The sequence below is a fragment of the Dermacentor silvarum genome, chromosome 10, assembly GCF_013339745.2.
Source record: "Dermacentor silvarum isolate Dsil-2018 chromosome 10, BIME_Dsil_1.4, whole genome shotgun sequence".
Taxonomy (NCBI): Eukaryota; Metazoa; Arthropoda; class Arachnida; order Ixodida; family Ixodidae; genus Dermacentor; species Dermacentor silvarum.
Genome location: NC_051163.1, coordinates 24,761,019 through 24,783,595, shown reverse-complemented (window position 1 = coordinate 24,783,595; position 22,577 = coordinate 24,761,019). Strand labels below are relative to the sequence as shown.

The window sequence follows — 22,577 nt, the reverse complement described above, 5'->3', positions numbered from 1 at the left end:
TCCGCAGGAAATGAAATCACGCTCGCTGCGCGGGGTGGAAGGAAGCGAGATCGCAAGAGCGCCGGAGTATAGATCAGCGTTCGCGTCCTGTCGCGATCCTGCCGTCTGCGAAGGCGCCGGCCGACGGAGCGCGGTGCCTCGTCCGTGCTTATCGGTCGAAGCCGCAGCACGGCGGATCTCCGATGAAGACCCTGCCTCGAGTTTCTTTCTTTTATTTTTTTTTCTTTTTTTTTCTCAGCCGAGCTCTTATCTAACAAAGCACCGCGCATGCATTCACGGGAACGACGACCGGACGGCGCGTTTCCGAGCGATGCACAGTTGCGATGAGTAAATAGTCGAATGCTGAGAGAACCAGTGTGTGCAAAAAAGCATAGTTCGAGAATAGCGTAGATCTCGCCGGCTACAATTCGCAGATGGAAATATGTCATTTTTTACTCACTCCCGATGAGCTCAGGTTGAGTTTAATGAATTATACCTATACTATGGCTGTGTGAGCTCTCTCAAACGCGGCCCCTCCTGCTCGGATCGACAAACGTACTGCCGATCTATACGCCTCTCTGATCGCTTAGCAACACCTAGGCTACATTTAGCTCCAATTGCGCCCTGCGTGTAGCGGCAACAGCGCCATCTGTACACGCGATACATGCATGACTGAGTAAGAGTTTATCGATCCTCTACATAACGAAACCAAAGTGAGGTGCGTGGGTAGTATACGGTTGCATAAGCGATAATGCTATAACACGTTTTCGTTACATCAGTTTCAGCAAGCGACCCCCTTGGACCATTTTAAAGCGAGAGCTTTAAGGGCCCCTCTACACAGAAAGCACGGCGTCGCCGGCGTTGACCGTGAGCGAAAATTGTCTAGCAATCATAGCGCGGCGCGTTTCTACCAATCACAGAGCGGCGCACGCCGCCTGCGACGCTCGGTTTCTTGCAGCACCACCAGACGGCGCTCGCCTCAGCGTATCCGCGACGGCGGCGGCGCCGGCCGTGCGGCGGAAAGAAAAAAAAACCAGAAAGTTCACCTTCAAGCATAGCATTCGCCGCAAGCGTTTCCCGGTAAAGATCATGGTTGCATAACCTTCAGTTGCCGGGAAGTGTGAGAAGCAGTCAGGGACCCTTTAATGCTATCACGTTCTACTCTTAAAGGCGAAGTTTAAGCGGCTAAAAAGTTTTTAAAGACGTTTCACGCAAAAAAAGAACACATATTTGAGTCGCAGACGTTACTATTTATGCATAATATCATTGCCTTTCGGTGGTTGTGAACTAAAGACAAAAGTGGTAAAACAGCATGGTGAATTTTCAACTACAGATCTAGTTCTCTACAAAAGTTGCAAAAACAAAATGTGCCGCTATAGAGTTTACATTAGCCGCAAGCATGGCGGTTGTCAGAGCGCACTAAATATTTTACTATAATATTTTCTTACGAACCCGTTCTTTCTTTTCTTTTTGATATGAAACGTCTTCGAACCCGTTCAAAGGCTTGCTAAAAATATTCAGAAGCATAACACAGCCAACATAGCACAGTACAACATGTTCGTGTTTATACTATTACGGAGTACCAACTAATAATTGTTCCATGGTTTCGATATCCAGGGGCTTCACTAAAGCGCAAAAAAATTAAAGGTGAAAAAAGTCACGCTGGTACTCCTTTAAAGGAACGGAGACTAAAGAGATCAATAATTTTAGCAGCATTGGTAAATTATCCTTACAACCTTCTATCCTTATTATTATATTATCCTTCTAAAACAACAAAGAAATGCTCTCTTACCGCGAGAATAGGATCGGTAAGCCAGAAAGGACACAAAACGAAAGTGTGAGTGGCGACGCCACCTTGAAGTTCCCGAACCAGCTTGCCATGACGTCATGGATTTGCTTGGCGTGACGGCATCGATCAAAGCCGAGTGATTTTTTATTTCTCGGTGAAGATTGACTACATTGTGCTCTAAAAAGAGTCACAAACTGGACTTGATTAGTTTCGAGAAGTTTTTACTGGGCCACAACCTATACGGCCTAAATGCAAGAAAAAAAATTACTTCGGAATCCGTGACGTCACAGTGGCGTAACAGTGATGCGGTTGCGGCGCGAAGTTCAAGACATGAAACCTTGAGCTTCGTTCTATCTTCTAGTAGTCAACCTATGCTATCACAAAATTAATGAGAAAAAAATGACTCTCGGAAGGCTGCTTTCTCGGTCGAAACTTATTTAGAGTTTCTCTAAACAGTTTCACGAGTGAAAGGGAAATTTGGTCATCCACCCAAATTGTCGCACGAAGCCACAAATGAAATCCGTACGGGGTTTCTCAGAGAAAAAGCCTCGGAGTTGAAGAAAAAATTGGTCCCGGTCCCGGACGAATCTTTCTTCACTTAGCGGGCTTGCGCGGAACTGAGATGCCAAATTTACAAACGCCGCGGCAAGTTTTACGAAAAATAAGTTCTATTCGCGAGAAATTTTCACTCATCAGCCTCCGAACTTTCTGTTGGAAGCTTTCTGGTGGCGAAACGACACCAGGGGGTCGCTTGCTTCGAGCAAGTTTATACAGACAAGTTCCAGAAGGCGGCGCATTCGGCATCAGCAAATGTGCCGGACATGTCACTGTCATCATTAAAAACAACGCGTTGTTTGCCAGTTACTGAGTTACCGCTGTTCCAAGTTTTACGGAGCTTGTGGGTCTGCGGCTAAAGATAAATGATCGTTAATGAAGTGGTGTCTCTCAACCGACGTCAGACGAAGTACTGCCACCGCAACCGACATTAGGTGACGTTAGACAAGTGCGAACACCACAAACGACGTTAAACAACCACAAACTGCTGCTGTGACACTTCTATTTCGACAGTGTTTGCCATAATGTCGATTAAGCTGCGTATGTGCAGCTTACATACTCATTCCTCTAGGCCCCTCCGACGAGCGCAAGTGCCTTATTGAACTAACTGAATTTTCAAAGTAAATTGCGTCAGATAATTCGCAAAGTACGACGTATACACACAAGCTGCAGACATGATAGCTTCGGAATGTCATTCCAATGTGCGAGAAAACAAATCTGCTACGCGTGAACTGAAAGACAAGCCCTTTCTCCAGCTGCCGTTTGAGGTATTGTGAGTGGCCGCGGCCGCTAGGTGGCGGTAGTGTTTTTGGGTCAGTGCACACGAGCCCATCATCGTACACCCGAACCCATCATCGTACTCCCGAACCCATCATCGTACTCCCGAACCCATCATCGTACTCCCGAACCCAGCGGGACACCCCAAGACGCAAAGAAGAAAAAAAGATTTCCTTGTCACTCGGTTAGTTCTACGAACGCGGCTCAATGTTTAGACAAGGCCGGAGTTGGCATATTTTTTTTATAAACTTAAACTGATCCTTTGCTCTCCGTATACTCGATTGTACCCCTAGATTTATCGTAGAATTTCTAGCAATTATTTTGGTGAGCAGAAAGTTGGGTCCCCAGCAATCTAAGGTAATATATATAATTACTGTAGATGTTCCACCAGTCTGTATTAACTTCTACTAAGCGGTCTGTCACCTCGACTGCGGATGTTTTCGGCACTTATGCCAAGCAGTTTGTGTGAAGCGTGCTTTTTTGTTGGTTACTGGATAGACTGGAAGCTTGCAGAATAAGTCCGCTGATTCTCAGTGGGCCGGTTTAAAATTTTCTTCCTACGTTTCTTTTATTATAGGCCACTCGATTTAAACGCCTTTTGCATTTCCGAAGTGCGCTGCCATCGTTATCCCCGATTTACTTCGACGATTTCCGACACCTACGATTTTCGTGGATCTCGAGCCAATGCCATTCACGACAATTCGAGGTGACATCGTCAAGCTCCCACTGTAGAATTTCTATAGTCTAAATAGTTACCTTCGTAACTCTGGTCTCTCTATCACTAAAAAAAACCAGAATAAAAACTTATCTTTCTTTTTAACACGAAAGTGTTTTATGCCGGGGTCCACCAAGACTTCACTGACGTATTTCCGTCACGGAAATACGTCAGCTTACAATGTACACGAACATAATACAAAGAAAGAAACCAGAAGAAAAAGTTCCACAAACATGCAAAATTTGGAAATCGAACCCACGACCTCTCGGTCCGCGACGATAGATCGCCGAGCGTTTAACCCATTGCGCCACAAACGCATTTGCAGAGAGCTACACAGACGCGCCTTATATATCTAACACTCCTCCATGTACCCGCGCTCTTGCTCGGGGCGGTGCCGCCGCCTACAAGCAGAAAAGAGAAGTACTGCATTATGACACTAACGCGCACCGACAGTGAACGCTTCGGTGGTCTCAGCACTACGACGCCTCGATGCCAGCATTCGAAGGGACGCTGGCATCAAGAAGCACTACCAACGCCACCTAGGTGGCGTTCACCGTACTCAGCACAGCGGAGCGTGGCCTCCGCAATTAGCTCTGAAAATGTTTCTGAAGTTGATCGCGGAGGCTGCAATTACGACGCGCTGTACGCGCTGATTTGACTCGGTGACGATTCAGTTACGTGCTTTGTCTTGCGCGTTGTATTAGTGTGTCAGTTACGTGCTTCGTCTTTCGCGTTGTGCTAGCGTGTGCAGCGTAGTGCAGCTTCCATATGCACGACGGTTGCTCATGGTCATCGACGTTGGTAGTCGTGATGGAGGAGACGTGCCACCAGGCGTCAGCGTGGGTGCATCAACGCCTAAGGGCGCTTTAGCCACAAAACACCAATAGACATTATATATCAATGTGCAATAAACATTACACTACTTCTGTGAAGACACGTTTCACTTTCGTGTTCTATACCGATTCCTATATAAGAGGGATCAACCACATTTTTTCTTTTTTTCCCGTCTTTGCCGCCGCTTCTCTTCCGTTCGCAGAATGTTCCTGGTATTTCCGACTAGTAATCTAGGTTTCCATTTATCGACGTCAAACCTATTGCTGTTTGGTGCGTGTGATTCGGGAGCCAGCCACAGGTCTATTATTATACCAGCTCTCCGTAAGTTCTCGAAGCATCCGGAAGGTCACGCCGCTAGTGGTACTGATCGTGGTGCAAATATTTGTTGCTGCTGTTTTTTTTTTTTTTGTGATGCATGAGCAATCATAATTTTTCTGTCATTATATCACCGAATGTGCCATATACCGTATACCAATATCACCGTGACAAACCCACGGTCTGATTATGAGGCACGGCATAGTGGGCGATTCCGGATTTATTTCGGCCACCTGCGGTTCTTTAAGATACACCCAATGCACGAATGAAAGAATTCTGGGGTTTTACGTGCAGAAACCCCGATTTGATTATGAGGCACGCCGTAATGGGGGACTCCGAATTAATTTTTGGCCACCAGGGGATCTTTGACGTCCCCAGAATGCGCGGAACAATTAAGGACGATTTTGCATTTCGCCTCCCATCGAAATGCGGCTGCCGCGGCCGGGATTCGATCCCGCGACCTCGTGCTTAGCAGAGTGGCGCCATTGTCGCTAAGCCACCACGGCGGTGGTTTCATTCCTTGATTGTTTCATTTGTCCGTCTTGTGAATACAGTCTCCAGCTTTTTATGTGTGGCCAATCTCTCCGTGCCAATCACCACGAAATATTTCGCGGTTGCCCAAACCAACTGACCAGCTCATTTCCCTTTCGCCATCGGGATGATGAGCCGCACAACACCTGCTACGGACTTTGCCGGCAGCCACCATTACTCGGCGTCGCCACGCCGCCCAAGCCGGGATCAGCACTTAACCCGTACAACTTAACCCGTACAAATTGGCTAAATGGCCCATCCTGGCTCTTGTCTATCATACGTACATATCAGTGGCGTAGCCAGAAATTTTGTTCGGGGGGGGGGGGGGGGGGGGGGGGGGCTGAGGTTGCAGCGCGGCCTCCTCCTAATAGAATTTGTCGAGGGATCAAATGCATGAATAATAACTGCATTGCCAATTTCATTCTTTATTATATGCTGCAAACGAATTATTGAAAGCTATGCACTGTCCAATAAAATATGTATGTTTTCATAAAAGAATATATTCGTATGCGTAAAAAATTGTGGCAGAAATCAATGCTTCCGCGTTTTTTTTTTTCTAATTAATAAGTAAAGAAAACATCACATGAACTTTAGAACTATTGACGCTTTTCGCGGAGCAGTTTGTTTTAGAGAAACGAGATGGCGCTCACGGCGGCGCGCCATACCTCTCCTCAGCGACCGCGCACGAATACGAAACCATTACCGCTTCTACCTTGCTTCTGTGCTATCAGCTGTCGGAAATGCAACTGAGTTTCCGCTATCACACTGTGCTCCAATCTTGCTAGATTGAATAATCTGGATTGAAGACGTGTGCAGTAGTTGGCTGCAAAAATAGTGACTGGCATGTTAAGCAATAGAATGAATCTGTGTGGCGAAGTTCGCGGACCGCTGCTGCAACTGTCCGAACGTGTTACCGGCACTTCGTGATGTATGCATTTCCTCGAGGATACATAAATTTGCTCATCCGCCAGCCTTGTATCGCTATAACCTTCAAAGAAAGGGCTTCATCCCCAGAACGTCGGCAAGAGTGAATACCACTCGTTAAACAATGACAGAGGGAGTAGCGCCGCTTCCTGCCATAGTAAGTTTCGCGCGCGTTATCTATACACATCTGTCCCAAATGGCAGGAAAACTTACGCCCACTATATCGCCGACGTATCAAGAATAAGCGAATGGACGCACAGTTTAATATATGCGCACTGTATACACGCAATAAATGACGGACTACACCTATGGCGCACCAATGGTCAAAGCTGAATGTTTCGTGACGGCCCACAAGAGTAAGCAAGTTACTAGCTGTAATATATATATTTGCTACAAGGTATTACAATGTACAAAACAGCTACGTTTCAAGCCTTGTGAGCAGCAAGAACAAATCTATCGGATTCGGAACTGAGCACACCAGCGAGTGATTAGGCAGAAAATAATCAGATAGTGGCGGCACCGAGGAACTGATCACTGAGTCAGAAACTGACAAGCCACTGCTTCAAAATATTTGCGAATAAAGAACAAAGAGCAAAACACACTAATCCTGACTGAATTCATAATAGGAATGCTTGGAATGCATATTTAGCCCCGCTTTTAGAAGAAGCACCATATACACTACGTGAGCCGTTTGAACATAGCTTAATCAGCTCCGAAAGCGCTTTTGCATGTTCCCTGAAGCTGTGATCAAAGCTTCGTTTCGTCCACCTAGTCACCGTCTACGATATCTCCGAAAACAGAGGTTTTCTAAGCCGCGCCGGCGTCATACACTTCCATTGTAAACAAGGAGGCAACGGAGGCAGTTGAGGCAAGCAATGGACGCGTCACCACGTGATCAAATATGCCAGCGCCCACGGGATCGCCGCGAAAAGGGTCAATATCAGTTCCAAACCAGCAAATCAGTGCATGCAGCTTATATGAAAAACGTAAAGGCCATGAAATGAATAGGTTGAGGACAAATATTTTGATGAATCTTTGTCATTCAATAACCTTGTTTACATTTTTCTACATATGCAACGGCCAGGAAGAAACCTCAATGACGCTATTCCTCGTTGCAATCGATTGCGCAGGGGCAGCTGTAACTCGTCGTGTATTGTAATTACACCGAGATAATACTCGCAGCAGTGAGCACAAATAAAAAGTGGGAGTTCTGCAAAATATATACTAGAAATGCGAAGCTAGAATGGAATATACAAATGCGAAGATACAACTCGCTAAAGGGCAAAAAAAGAGTCGCTGGAAACAAAGTTCACTGCTTGTATACATAAAACCTTGCAATACGATATTTAAAAAAAAACGTATGAGTCTCCAATAAATCTACGTATTTAAGCAAACGTCAGTGTATATAATGCGTCAAATAAGACAAATAAACATGTTGCTCAGTCACAGAGAGTAACTTTGCGCACAGAAATACAGATGATCTAGGCAAGAACATAACTATGATCGCAAAAATTGTGTTATGTACTTGGGCCATGCAGCGGTCGCGACAGCGCCATGTTGGTAGAATAATAGAGGAATAATGCATAAATAAGTACGAAAATGTGTAATTTAACTGCCTGCACAACGCCAACAATTATTCTGCACCCAAAATTAAAGGAGGGTATTCCTTCGTTTCAAAAAAGAAATAGAAGCAGGTAGCTAAAAAGGAAAGGACAAACGAAGTCCACAGATGATGCGGCAAGTTGAACTACCCAATATCCGAGTGTGTTTTTGGCGAACGCCACGTGGGCCGGGCTTTCAATGAGCAAGGTCGGTCAAAATTGGTTATTGGTATTCTCGTAATTTTTGTATTCGCGTGATAATTGTGATCATGATGCTAACTGCTAGAATAAACGGCGAAAATTTCTGCGGTTTTAATAGCTAATGAACGGTCATACGTTTTCATATTTAAGAACTTATGAAACTGAAGGAACAGTGCTGTTTACTTGCATTGATTTTTGCTGCTTCGCTATCTAAAGGACAAACTTCTCTCGGCGGGAAAGTTGAGCGAAGCGGTCAATGACTTCGGACACATTGATGCCGACGTCTCTGTGGGTGTATAGAAGCGCCAGCCAAACCATGCGTTCCACAGACACTGTAGAGCGCAAGTAGTTTTTTTAGTAAACTCTTGCTAAAAAAATATTCTCTCTGCGCTGGCAGTGGTCACTTAAAGGGTGACTAGAAGCTGCAGCAGTATTTATACATTTACATAGAACCTGCTGTCGCAATGAGAGATGGGCATCTATTCCGGTGCTAAAACGTAAAACACTCCCTTGATGTCGTTGGGATCCTTGTTTAGGTACCTTGCACAAACAATAGGCTGTTCGATTCCAGCCATGTCCGTCGTTTCGTCAGGAAGTATGGAGAAGCAGCCTGCTTTTGAATCTAGGCTTTCTTTGATAATGTCACCACAAATTTCCATAATGTAGTTTTGTGCGTCTGGGCTTAATTACGAGGCATTACTGGGGCAACTTTCCAAATGGTTCTTCAGATGTGTATCTCCACAATCAGCTCGCATGCGAAGAAGCACTCTGAAAATGCCTGTATTTTCAGCAGGGGCATTGCTTAAATCCATAGGGCCCCTGTCCCTGTAGCCACGGAGAGCCAGACCTTGAAGCCCACAAAAAAAAAAGCATTCTCAATAATAAGCTGTTTACTTTCTTCTGTTTTCTCATATTTTACTTTGCCTGCCCTGGTCCAGCTGATCAATCACATTGGGCACGCTTCCTGAAAATGTTTGGAGAAAAGTATCAGCTGGTAGCTGACAGTCCCGGTGATATTTAGTATTTTCGTGTGTGTGGAAGATTGCAAGCGCGTGCTTCCATTTCTGGAAGGGCTTGGATGGGAGGGCTCCAGTGCGCGCATGTTGGCCCAAGTTTATAAGATCATTAACCCCATAAAGTTCTAGAATTGAAAATCTTTTAAAGCATGCCTTTGGAAATGTCTGCGCACCTTTCGCGTCAAAAAAGTTATGAGAATTTTATACCTATAAAGTTTCGTAATTGAAATCCATGCGCTCCGTAGATTCCGCGGCCGTTGCGAGATGACGCAACGCGCCCGCTCGCTATCGAAAAGCCGTTGAAAGTTTGTGCTCGGATGGGGCTCTTTGCGTTACGTGACTCCAGGTGCAAGGGCGTTGTCACGAAATCCAGCCCGAGTTCGCAATGTTCGTGCCGAAATGTCTTTTCGAGCCTGAAAAAGACATTGTAGACACAATCCAGAATGATTGCCGGCGTCGGTGGTAGTTTTGGTCGGCGGTGCATGCCGGCACGAAAAAATTTCGGGGGGGGGCTGAAGCCCCATCAGCCCCCCCCCCCCCCCCCCCCCCTGGCTACGCGCCTGGTACATATATAGAAGAAGTCAATTTGGACTCCCTGATATCAGACGTGCGATAATTTGCCCTATCCATTCATACTGTAAATCCCTGTACATAAAGACGTTTTGACGACCACCATCATAATGCAGTCGGGAAACGAACCCGCGACCTCGTGCAATTGGCACGCAGAACGTCGCAGGAAAGGTCTCACTGTGGCGGCTTGACACGATAATTGGAATCACTTAATTGGCTAGAGAAGAAGACCCTGTGTGACTCGTTTCGCGAGAACGTCCAACTCCCGCGACTGCATCCATATATATAAGATTCGCACGACACGCGTGCTTTTCATTTGCCAGAGGAAACACGTGATCCGCGCGACCGACCTTGCTCCGCTGAGGGGGGAACCGCGGTTCTCTTTATCAGCGGAAGCAGCAAGAACCGAGTCGCTGCAGCGCTGGCGCGCCGACCAGGAAACGAAAACATCGACGGACGACGTCACGTGTGAGCAAACGGATCAAAATCGGATCCTGCAGCCTGGTTGGCAGAACTCCGCTTTGTCTCCGCGGAAAAAAAGTGGTAAGACTTTTCATACGAACGCGGCGGACGCTCCTTCGAGATGAACCCCGTGCCTCGCAAGCTTCTCCTCAAACGCCTCATCCGGAGCGATGGCCAATCCGACAACGACTGAGACTCTCCGACCGTCTCGCTCGAGACGTCGCCGCTCCTTCGGCTTGCGGCGTCTATAGTTTTGCCGAAAGCTGGGAGCGTTGGGGGGACCCGTGGGAAGCGTGTTCTGGAAGACGTCGGGAGTGTCATGACCGGGAAGGACTCCGTCGACCGGAAGCTCGTCGTGGTCGGCGACGGCAACTGTGGCAAGACCTGCCTTCTCGTCACTTACTGCAGCGACAGCTTCCCGGACGTCTACGTGCCGACCGTGTTCGAGACGTACAGCACCTTCGTCGAGTGCAACCAGCAGAGGGTATTTACATATACGTATACGGGTGCACCTGCCATATACATCTTCTCGTGTCTGTTATAACCTCCTCACTTATCAGGTGCAAAGGCATCGCGGGCACGTAATCGTTTTTCAAAGCGGCTCTTAAACATACCGGGTGGCTCAGCTAAAGTTGGCGAATGTTCAACGAAATAAATTATTTTAAAAAAAAGCACGATACAAGACGCAATTACAAAACCTGCGGTGTTTGGTTATCAGCGTTCTGACAACCGAACATCGTAGGTGTTAAAATCGCGTTTTTCAGCGTTTTTTTTATTATTATTATTGCGATAGCAATTATATGGACACTCAAAAGCAGATTTCTGCCGTCGGCGTCGCCGTCGCCGTGAGGTTCCGTATGACGTCATTTGGAGATGAAATCGTCGCCGGTGGTAAGTGGTTCTTGAGGGAAAGGGAAAGGTTGGCGCTATCTTCTGCAGCCCTTGAGGGAGCACGGCTCAGCGCCAACGGGGAGGGGTAAGTGGGAGCGAAAGAAGGGATAGAGTGGAGACGCCATGGCTGGGCGAAGCAAAACCGGCAGGCATAGGCGGCACGTATCAGGCCGAGATGGAAGGCCTTGGTGTGCTGCAGAGTCTGCAGGGGTGTTGTGCCAGGCCGGTCAGGCCCGGGGTGGAGTGGGAGGCCGTGAGGCCTTACGTCGCCGCGCGCCGAACGCTGTATGTGCGAGTGAAAGGGCGCGAGGGGCGCGTCTTTCACGGGGAGTGAACGCACGGCGGAGAACAAACGCGCGTTCTGCGCCGTGCTCGCTTAAGGGCTGCAGAAGTAGGCGTCTCTTTTCTCCTTTACAATCACCATATATGTAGAGCAAACGCGCCTTCTTCGGACGCGCGAGAGGCCGTGGGGGAGGGGGAGGGAAGGGAGGCGACGTTTAGCTGCGGCACCAAGTGCCTATTTATATCAGAGGCTCCAGCAACAGTCACCAACGCCGCACGCATTTTGAGCTAACGCGGGCAAAACGCCGATGGCGTCGACAACAGTTCTGCGTGTTGTTGCTACCAAAGCCGCTCACCTTACTTCGTATGACATTGCTGTGTTGCTATCGCATTCATTGCTTCGCCCTTAGGGCGAAACTGTGACATTTTTTTATTTTTCGTTGAACGGCTTGAATAACGTTAGCTGGGACACCCTATATGTATATAACTGTTCAATTAAATTATGGGGTTTTACGTGCCAAAACCAGTTCTGATTATGAGGCACGCCGTAGTGGGGGATTCCGGAAATTTGGACCACCTGGGGTTCTTTAACGTGCACCTAAATCTAAGTACACGGATGTTTTCGCATTTCGCCCCCATCGAAATGCAGCCGCCGTGGCCGGGATTCGATCCCATGACCTCGTGCTCAGCAGCCCAACACCATAGCCACTGAGCAACCACGGTGGGTATATATAACTGTTGGTATGTTACGAACGTGATAATCCAATTTTCTTTTGAGGTACCACGTTAAATCCTAAAGGGAACATCTCCGTAGCAAAAGTATATGGAGCAGGAATTCCGCGATAAAGCCGATTTCCTTCACCGCCTAGGAATGTGACTTGACAATGAGGACCGCACTCAGAACTTAACATTGCGGACTTTCCAGTGCACTAGTGAATTTCACTTTGTGCGTCTGCATTGCGTATAAATTCATTCTTCCTATCGTTGTTTTTTTTTTTTGTGCATTTCGTGTTCGCTGTATTTTGAGCCTGTATTTTCTTGTCAACTCACGGGTAGTCCAAACGCACGTCATGACTGTTTTCTCTCATCTGCTACTACATTCTTGCTAGTACTGTGCGTGACCTGTACTACTGTGTGTGTGTGTGTGTGTGTGTGTGTGTGTGTGTGTGTGTGTGTGTGTGTGTGTGTGTGTGTGTGTGTGTGTGTGTGTGTGTGTGCGTGTGCGTGTGCGTGTGCGTGTGTGTGTGTGTGTGTGTGTGTGTGTGTGTGTGTGTGTGTGTGTGTGTGTGTGCGTGCGCGTGTGCGTGTGCGTGTGCGTGCGCGTGCGCGTGTGCGTGCGCGTGCGCGTGTGCGTGTGCGTGCGCGTGCGCGTGTGCGTGTGCGTGTGCGTGTGCGTGCGTGCGCGATGGACACGGGCACAACAGAAAAAAGCCCGCCGCAGTACGCAGTATAGCTCCGTGGCGTAGCGCTGTGTAGGTTTGAATTTTGAACTGTGTGTGTTAATTAAAGGCTAATAAAATTGCTAAGCTTTCGTTTTCTTTGCGCGTTTAAGAGGCGCTATATGAAACGTTTACAAAGTTTCCCGATTGTTCTGACAGAATCGGCCAATATCTGTTTCCCGGTGGGCTAAGTAAAATCTTTGTCGTTTGTGCTCTGACTTTGTCCCTCTATTTCGCCCTGCTACGACTTCAAGATGTATGTACCATGTGCTTTCTGACCAAGCGTGTAAAGTTGGTGCCCCAAGAGGTTCGTCGCCCGTATGACTGCAGTGTTATGCATCTGCTATAGAATCTTCGCACCCCGCGATGCCGGAAATTTCGTCGGTCGCAGGTTCGACTGTCGCTTTGGGACACGGCCGGCGAAGAGGATTACGACAGACTCCGGCCCCTTTCCTACGGGCAGGCCAACGTGGTGCTCATGTGCTTCACGCTCGACAACCCCGACAGCCTGAGCAACGTTGAGTACAAGTGGGAGCCCGAGATACGCCACTACCTTCCCAAGGTTCCGATCGTGCTTGTCGGAAACAAAAGGGTATGACTTTAGATAGATAGATAGATAGATAGATAGATAGATAGATAGATAGATAGATAGATAGATAGATAGATAGATAGATAGATAGATAGATAGATAGATAGATAGATAGATAGATAGATAGATAGATAGATAGATAGATAGATAGATAGATAGATAGATAGATAGATAGATAGATAGATAGATAGATAGATAGATAGATAGATAGATAGATAGATAGATAGATAGATAGATAGATAGATAGATAGATAGATAGATAGATAGATAGATAGATAGATAGATAGATAGATAGATAGATAGATAGATAGATAGATAGATAGATAGATAGATACAGAACACAACGTAGCTTGCGTTAATCGCCTAAGAAAGCGTGACCACATTTTTCTGTGAGCAGACGACCTTCCCGGGGAGTTTACAAGCCGTTCTGCTCAGCCTCCATCATGTTTGCACAGCCAAGTAGCCCGCATAGTTATTGACTTCGATAGGCTGTCTCCGCGAAGCTGTCTCTTTTGCTGGCTTCGTCAGAACTGCAACAACCCTTAGGTTGGCCGCTGTCCGCATAGCTGTCTACTTACCCGTCTACGCCGGGCACTATCATTGGACCAGGCGACGTATTCTGCTACGATCACTTTCGGCGACAGTGTCACCTCGGCGATAGTATCGCCGTCAGGAGCGCGCTGATAGGTTGGTTGAGCAAAATCGGATGACGTAGTGCTCAACCGGCCAATGAGATCCATCGATTTTGCGCAACCAGCCAATCAGCGCGCGCCTGATCGCCAAGGCGATAGTATAGCCGAAGTGGATCGTCGCAGAGTACGTCCCCATGAGAGGGTTAAACGAGGTGACGGCTCGCGTTACCGGTAACTCTCGGGCACCCGCCCCGTGCGCAGGACGTCCGTGACGACTACCGGCCACCGCTGGTGCTGCCGCGCAACTACAAGCCGCCCGTGACGGCTGCCGAAGGACGAGCAGTGGCTAGCCGCATCAGGGCAGCGGCCTACGTCGAGTGCTCGGCCCTGAAGAGGATCGGCGTCAAGGAGGTCTTCGACGCGGCCATCAAGGCGTCCCTTCAGCAGCAGGTCAAGACACCAACTATCCTCATTGCTTTATTGATTGATTGATTGACTGATTGATTCCTATTGAAAGATCCATATGGCTCGTAATTCCCATATCCAATAATCCGATATGAAACACACAGGATCCCATGTAAAAACCTGTTTTCTCCGTATGCCATATGATGTTATTGGATATAGGAGTTATGGGGACTACGGATTTCTTTCAGTAGGGATTAGTTGAGTGAATGATTAATTTATGAGAAAAAGTGGCAACAAGCATATAGTTTGTCGCCGACTTCCCCGCAACGTTAAATTGTATGAATGAAAAATGATGATAGGTGCAAGTGAAGCCTTTGAACTTTTATACCACATTTAGCTATTTAGCAGTTCGCTACCAAACGCGGGTAAGTAAAATAAAAAGGCAGGACATGAAATATGTCACTTACGTATAATATTACATTAAAATAGCCTTTTAGCTGACTCCACACTGTACCTGCAAAGTTCCTAATCTCATCCCATCCACCTAACCCTCGGCCGTGCTCGACTGCGTTTACGTTCCCTGGGCACCGTTACTCCAACAGACCATCGATAGACTTTAATTTTTTTAACAGCATCAATACGTGGTCACTTCCTGCTATCTCCTTCGTGTTATCTGTGGTGAGATAGCGCAGCACGGTCGATGCCAAAGTTCCACGTATTTCGGATGTTGCGGTTACCTGTGAGGGGAGGGGAATGCTGAGTTCTTACATCAGCCATCGCTAAACAACGCAAGATTTCCTTGATTGATATCATCATTATCAGCCTATATTTATGTCAACTGCAGGACGAAGGCCTCGCCCTGTGATCTCCAATTACCCCTGTCTTGCGCTAGCTGATTCCAACTCGCGCCTGCGAATTCCCTAACTTCATAACTCCAACTAGTTTTCTGTGCGCTTCTCTTCTCTTGGTATCCATACTGTAACTCAAATGGTCCACCATTTATCCATCCTACGCATTACATGACCTGCCCAGCTCCATTTTTTTTTTCTCTTGATGTCAATTAGAATATCGGCTGTCCCAGTTTGCTCTTTGATCCACACCGTTCTCTTCCTGTCTCTTAACGTTAGGCCTAACATTTTTCGTTCCATTGCTCTTTGTGCGGTCCTTAACTTGTTCTCGAGCTTCTTTGTTAACCTCCAAGTTTCTGCCACATATGTTAGCACCGGTAGAATGCAATCATTGTACACTTTTCTTTTCAACGACAGTGGTAAGCTCCCAGTCAGGATCTGGCGATGCCTGCCGTGAGCACTCCAACCCAATTTTATTCTTCTGTAGATTTCCTTCTCATGATCAGGGTCCCCTAGATAAACGCACTCCTTTACAGACTCTAGAGGCTGACTGGCGAACCTGAATTATTGTTCTCTTGCCAGGCTATTGATATTCTACTACTGGACAAAGAAAAAAAATACACTAGGAGGAAGCGTTACGTCAAGAAGCTATCCTTCGCAAGCCAACTCTGAACGAAGCCATCCCCTTAGCTTTTTCTCTCTCAAAAAGTCGGCCCAGCACGTGACCCTGCGCTCGCGGGACTGGGCCCAGTGTGTTTGGTTACTGGTAGGTTTTAAACGGCGCGCACTTGTTTGGGAGTTCTTGTGCAAACCGCTATGTGTACGTTTGCTCGCTATGTGTTCGTGCAACTCCTGTCATTTATTGCAACGTATATACATTTACTGTCTTGTTTGCAACGAGCGAGTGCTGCAGTAGCTCATCGTCGCACTCTTTGTCTTATCGGAAGAGCGCGCGCTGAGTGCGGTTGGCGCGGCGGAGGAAGACACTAAATGTTACCGTGACATGATCACGTGTTGGGCCGACTGTTTCTGCCTTCCCATTGACGCACCCTTCTAGCTCTTTCCTTTAGCTGTAGGTGCTTAGATGTATATGGAAAGGGTATCGCGACAAGATGCAGTGCCTGGTCCACTATGTGCCTGTCTCACAATCGGGTATCCCCGTACTAGATTTTATAGCTTTCTTTTTTTTTTTTCTTATAAAGGGTTGGGAGACAGCAACCCTCTAGTCTACCCGTAATTTGTTGGCGTTCTTTCGTTTAGCGCTTACAAATTTTCTTCCTGGCGCCCGCCTCTCCGAGAGTATAATAGGCCGTATGGGAAACAATGCGATTTAAAGAAGTCTCGCGCCCGTGTACATTTTATGTGTTCTTGTACGTTAATTGTCTCTTCTTCAGTTACACCCTTAGAAAGTCCCATTTGTTTATTTTTTTTTCCAGACTGGACGAAAGAAGCAGCGTCGGTGTAGCATGCTGTAGCTGTACCCAAGAGGCAAGTCATCGTCACCCATGAAACGCTTCTGTTCGTGATCGTCCCTGTCGAGGCAGCAGCGCCGCGTTTTCAAGTCATTCAAGCTGCAGAGTCAATCAAAATCATGCAATAAAGAAATATTCCTGTCACGTCAGGAAAAGCTAAGTCATTTGAATTGTCATTCGCTAACATAGGCACAACAGTAAACTCATTTTTGCAGCCTTAAATCTCATAGCTAGCACCATTACCCTTGAGGCTATAAAAAACTATATTAAAAAACAGAGTAAGCAGAACGCTAGCGGAACACGTGCAAAAAGCACCAAGCAAGCGGCGTAACAGAGAATGTGTGGTTAAATGCGACTGCCCCTGTTCAATTAATGATAGTTTGCGCTCCTTTCACGCAAAATGGGAACATTCTATGCGTCTCGTGCGAAATGTGGCACGGGAGAGCAATCATCATGCAGTTCACCCAAGTCCGCGCGTTTTTTTAAGGCGAAAGCCTTAGGTGTCTATGTTGGCCGTGCCCTTGGCGGCGACCTTGGCGAAACTGCGCCGTGACGAAAAATGGCCGACGCCGCAAAGAGTAAAAACACGTCTAAAAATGCTCTGATTTACGTCACATTTCTCAGGGAGGTTCCTGTAAACAAAGTAAATTAGCGGCTTTGAAAAGATAATTTGGTACATTTCGGTTTGGGTGGGAATCGAGCACGCTTCCCTGAAGCCACGGCTGCTCCACGGTTGCGGCTTACTAAAAGGTGTGCCTAGTGCGTGCCTGATTGCACACGTCACGTGGTCACAGAGACGCGCTCGTGACACTGCTCGCGCGTTCATCGTCGTCGTCGTCTTCCACAACTGACTCCGATGCCGCTGATCATGCCAGCGTTTTCATACTGCCTCTCGCGCTCGTGCCACTGCTCGCGCGTTCGTCGTCGTCTTCCACAGATGGCAGGTTTTCGCCTTCACGTTTTACAAACATGTAACACTTGCTTTTTTTATTGGCATATAAGTGGCTGGAATCGCCAACTGCAAAGCTCCCCGGTGTATGCATTTTGACACACTTTTGCGAAGCGGCTTGAATAGAAGACAAATAAAAGAAACAAAGAACAATTAGTCCCACAAGCGCCCTCTTTCACGGCGTTCAATTACGCGATTACATTTGGCGCAATACACAGCCCAGTATAGCGGACCGCAGAAATGAAAATCAATTTGTCCAGTGGCTTTGTCGAGCACTAAAGCCTATACATATACGCCTTATCGCGCTTCCTCGTTATCGAACCTTATCGAATCACAGGGGTCACGTTGACATGGCCGCTCGGCCGTCGACCACACTGTCCGAGCGGCCCGAGCTGTGCGCAGAGCTCGAGCGAGCAGTCCATCCAGCGACTGGCCGAAGAATCGGGTTTTTTTCGCAGCTGCTTCTGAGTCGTCGCTGCTGCTGTTGCATACACGCATACTATACTGCGCAGACTCTCCTGCGAGGAATGTTCATCGGAGACGCGACGGCGTCAGTCCACGACGGGGGCGTGTGCCGATGACGCATACCCACGCAAACGAAGCCAGCTCGTGTAGGGGAAGCCGAAGCGACAGCAGCACATGTTGGCCGTAGAAAGCAGCGCTAGTGTAGTTGCAGTGTAGACGTCGCCCGGAAACAGAGCGGATAGGTGAGTTTGTGTACGCATTCCTCAGCGTCCGCGCGTTGCTCCATCACTCTGCCGCGAAACCTTTTTACTCATCCTCATCCTCTTTCAACCCTCCTCCCCCCCAACCACGGTTTTCGTTGCCCTGGCAGCATTCTCACGTTCAGCCTCCCTGCAGGTTAACAGGATGCGACACTGCTTATTGCAAGAGCACGATGCGCCCAGTGTGTGTTGAAAGACCGGGATGCGCTTTGCGCACGTGTACTATACGCGGGCAGGGTCCTTCATTACAGGCATGGCGCGATTGCTTCAAAGGAATACCGCGACAGCGCGTTCAGCCTCCGTCATTTCTGTCTGGAGCACTGGATCAGGCTCGTTCACACCGGCGACTGACAGTGGTCGCATAGCGATGGTCGCTTTTCTCGAAAAGTCGCTCGATGCTCGATTTTTTTCAAGTCGCGCGAGCGTAGTCGCAAAACCGTTGAACCAATCAGATGCGCAGGAAGAGGACGTCTGTGTAAACGTTGACGCTTATTTTACGTGGCGATAGCTATAGCATTGCGAGCAGACTTGAACGAAATATCTAGAGACATTTCGACGTGGCGACTGGCCGGTCGCTTTTTGGGTCGGCAGTCGCAATCGATCGCGCGACCTCCTCACGTCGCCGGTGTGAATGAGCCCTTTTATTTTTTCCACTGTGCAGCTGAACAACGAATCGTATATTCGAGTGCAGATTTAGGGTTTGAGAGATAGTGCTAGAGCTCCAAGGAAAGCCACACGAACAGGGGCTTTGGAACTCCGAGAAAGGAGGCAGCAGTGAAGGGGGGAGGGGGGTGGGGGGGGGGGGAGGGGGCAAGTATACAGTACCTTCAATCAAAATATTGCTGTACATGAGATTGTGCTTTCCTTTTTTTTAAATCAGAAGGCAACGGCAAGCCATCACAGACGCTTGCTCTTATACCAATTTGAGTACCACAACGGCGTGTATAGTCGGCCACAAAAGTTCACGGGACGCGGGTGCCACGACAAATGTGAATGTCTGCTCCATTAAGGCATGGTGCCCTGCTATTTTAATTTCCAAACTTACTGGTTTACACAACACAACGTTAACCCCGTATCGACTCCCCACTTTCTTATATCTCTATATGCGACAGAGTGTGAATATAAGGTATGTCCACCACTCTCTTCTTACTGTATACGTGTGGCGCTCAATCAATCAATTAGACAATCAATCACTCAATGAAATTAAATTTCGCTGGGCTTCGAAACTCGCCGGGTATAGACGAGAAGCTATGACTAAGCGGAAGGCTTACTTAGTAAATACGTGGAATAACCAGCAGTGCGTATAGCGGATATGTCGCAGAGCCGACTCAACGGGCGACGTACACGAAATGTGCAAACGCAAACACGGTAAACACCGCCGTGCGCTTGTGTCACGGGCATCCGTCATCGGCGTCGCTTCTAGTTTCAGCGACAAACGCTGCGGTACGCTTGTTTTTCGGCAGAGTGACTTTACGGGAAATCCTCGGTCTTCGTCGAAGGCAGCTGTAGTGTAACCCTGACGATCCTGTATAGCACGTAGTATGATGGCAGAGTCTATTCTCCCGGCAGCTGGGAGAATTTCTGCAAACGGAATTTCTTCCGGAACTCACCTCCTATTGGCGCTCGGAAGTCGCGTGACAAACTGCCGGGAAAAAAAAAAAAAAACTGCCTGCATGCAGGTGTGCCCGAGAGCCTGCAGGTGTGCCCTAACATAACCTAACCTAACCAAACCTAACCTTCCGAGAGCCAACAGGAGGTGAGTGCCGGGAGAAACTCGCTTTAGAAAGTCTCCTGGCTGCCGGGAGAATATACACTGCCTAGTTTTCAAAAAAAAAAAAAACTTTTTATTCACTTTGTAAAAGCAAACTTCATTGGCAGTAATATTCGTTATTTCCCGTCATTTTAATTTGACTATTTAATGTAGTGGGAAAGCCAGCGAACGGAAGTTGCCAACGTATTCAATGGCATCATATGAATCAATCAATCAATCCGACCAGTACATTGTGATTAGCGTCGAGAGAGTGTTAGTTTCTGCACGCGCTGTGTGAGTGAGCGGTGCTTTTGTGTGCGTCATTTGATATACGCCACCGAGCTTTCATCTGCATGCAGTAGAATGCAGGGCAAGCCACCATTCGAATTAATTAAGGACACTTTGTCTCTCGTAGGAATGATAATGATGATGACCTTAATGTAAAAAAAAAGGAAAGAAACGAAGCTCCACGCACAATGCAACCATATAACAGAATTGAAGTAGCTATTGTATAGGCTACGCAGTCGGCATACCCTGTTTAAATTTTGTATTTACACATGAATGGTCTGGCACCCCCAGCGATTTATCCTGTCTGTAGGGCAGATGATACCATTGAGTACCTGTTTTTTTGTTTTTTTAATGTCTTGTCGACGGTTTATTAGCTTAAGAAAACGAACCCTATAGAAGAACCATTCCGCCTTCTTGAATTAGGTTTAACTGTTCAAAATTTACTATTCTTGGGTGCCTCTTACTCTTGGGCACAGCGACGGGAAGGTTAGCACTGCCAACCACGATTTTTCTTTTAGGATCAATGAGATTTAAACTCTAAATTCAAAATGTAAAGCTTCCTTTGAACAAAACTGAATTTTATTTGTTTTATTTTTATAGTTATCATGTAATTTCTCATTTTGATAAAAATCAGTCTCTCCAATCTCTATCTTTCGGTTCCAACTTACCTATTCTAAAATCTTGTCGTCTTATTTCTTACTTTACTTCGGCCTTCCCGGTTCTAGGCCAATACCCTAAACAGCGTACATACGTGCCCGATTTCCAAGGATCTACTTCTAAGACAGTAGAGATCAGTGACTTCTACAACACTTCTGGTTTTGGGAAACACGTTTTTTTCCCTACATAGTCACATGCGAATGTATCAGTAGAGAAATCATGCTGGTACCAATAGCACAGATTAAAAAGAAATATCGATAGCATCATCGTTACGTTTCATGACGCCACGTTAAGTTCAAGCACTTGTTTGTTGACGAAACAACGAAGCTATACTTTAATGGTCGCGTTTGCTATACTTACTTTATCGCCACTCTAAAGAGGGCGTGGCCTCCGGCGGGCAACACCATGGTTGTCATAGTTGCCATGGTTGTCATAGTTACTCGGTCAATGGCCAGATTGTCATAGTGGTCATGGTTACTCGATCAATGGCCAAATGGGCCATTGTCATAGTCAATGGCCAGTTGTCATGGTTACTCGATCAATGGCCAAATGAGCCATTTTCACAGTCAACGGGCAGTTGTCATGGTTGTCATAGTCAAGTATAAACCGCATTCACGCGATCTTGCGCGCGACAGCGACAAGCGACGCAATGGAGATGGCTGTCGCGGTCGCTCGTCGCCTACAAGTCGCACCGCATGCGAGCGACGACTTCGAGCGACGTCTCCCCGGTGTTGCCGGTATGAGGGCAGCAAATACTCGCCGAAACTGGCGTGACGCTTGCTTTATTAATTTAAGTTGATGTGTTTTAGTGTAAAGAGCAGCATAAGTATTTCTAAAGGTCTTGCACTACGTTATTATCCTTGCACGTATCAAAATCTAGTCGTTTGCTCGTTCCGTGCGACAATCGGTAGTACTTGACTGACGTATATCCAGTTCCGGCTTCGCGCTATTGGCTAGTCGCTTATAGCACTTCCGGGCGACGAGCGACGAATTCTAGATTTCTAGAACCGAGCGATTGAGCGAAAAGACCAAGCGATCTGTTCGCGCGACGGCCCGTTTCGTCGCTCGAAGCCGTCGCTCATCGCCGTCGCGCACAAAATCGCGTGAATGCGGTTTGGGCTTTACGCGATCAATGGCCAAATGGCCCGGTAGAAGTTGCATCATGTACTCACGAGTACGCAGGATGTCCGCAGTCACATACAGCATAGAAACAGCGCAGTTTCGTCGCAGCGCGATACGTTAAAACGCGAGAGAGATCCATCTTTATTAAAAGAGCAGTGAGGTTTGGCGGGGTACGAGTACTCGCCTAAACACTATATACTTTGCAACGGTGTTGGGGTGAGGAAGGCTTTAGGAGGAGGCCAGACTGAAGCTAAAAACA

The 22,577-nt window shown here is 47.4% G+C and overlaps 2 protein-coding genes across 2 annotated transcripts in view; one reads left to right on the top strand and one right to left on the bottom strand.

Moving 5' to 3' along the window:
• The first annotated feature begins 10,294 nt into the window (after positions 1-10,294).
• LOC119466111 (ras-like GTP-binding protein rhoA) lies at positions 10,295-16,982 on the top strand. Its single transcript, XM_037726597.2, has 4 exons — positions 10,295-10,753; positions 13,273-13,473; positions 14,364-14,552; positions 16,792-16,982. Exons 1-4 carry the CDS (start codon positions 10,589-10,591, stop codon positions 16,828-16,830), a joined length of 594 nt encoding a protein of 197 aa, XP_037582525.1. The 5' UTR covers positions 10,295-10,588; the 3' UTR covers positions 16,831-16,982.
• Positions 16,824-22,577, bottom strand: part of LOC119431149 (transmembrane protein 234 homolog) — a 47,024-nt gene continuing 41,270 nt past the window's right edge. The window contains exon 6 of the mRNA XM_049656960.1: positions 16,824-16,926. Within this exon, the coding sequence (XP_049512917.1) occupies positions 16,922-16,926 (5 nt within the window). The 3' untranslated portion in view covers positions 16,824-16,921. The remainder of the gene's footprint in view (positions 16,927-22,577) is intronic.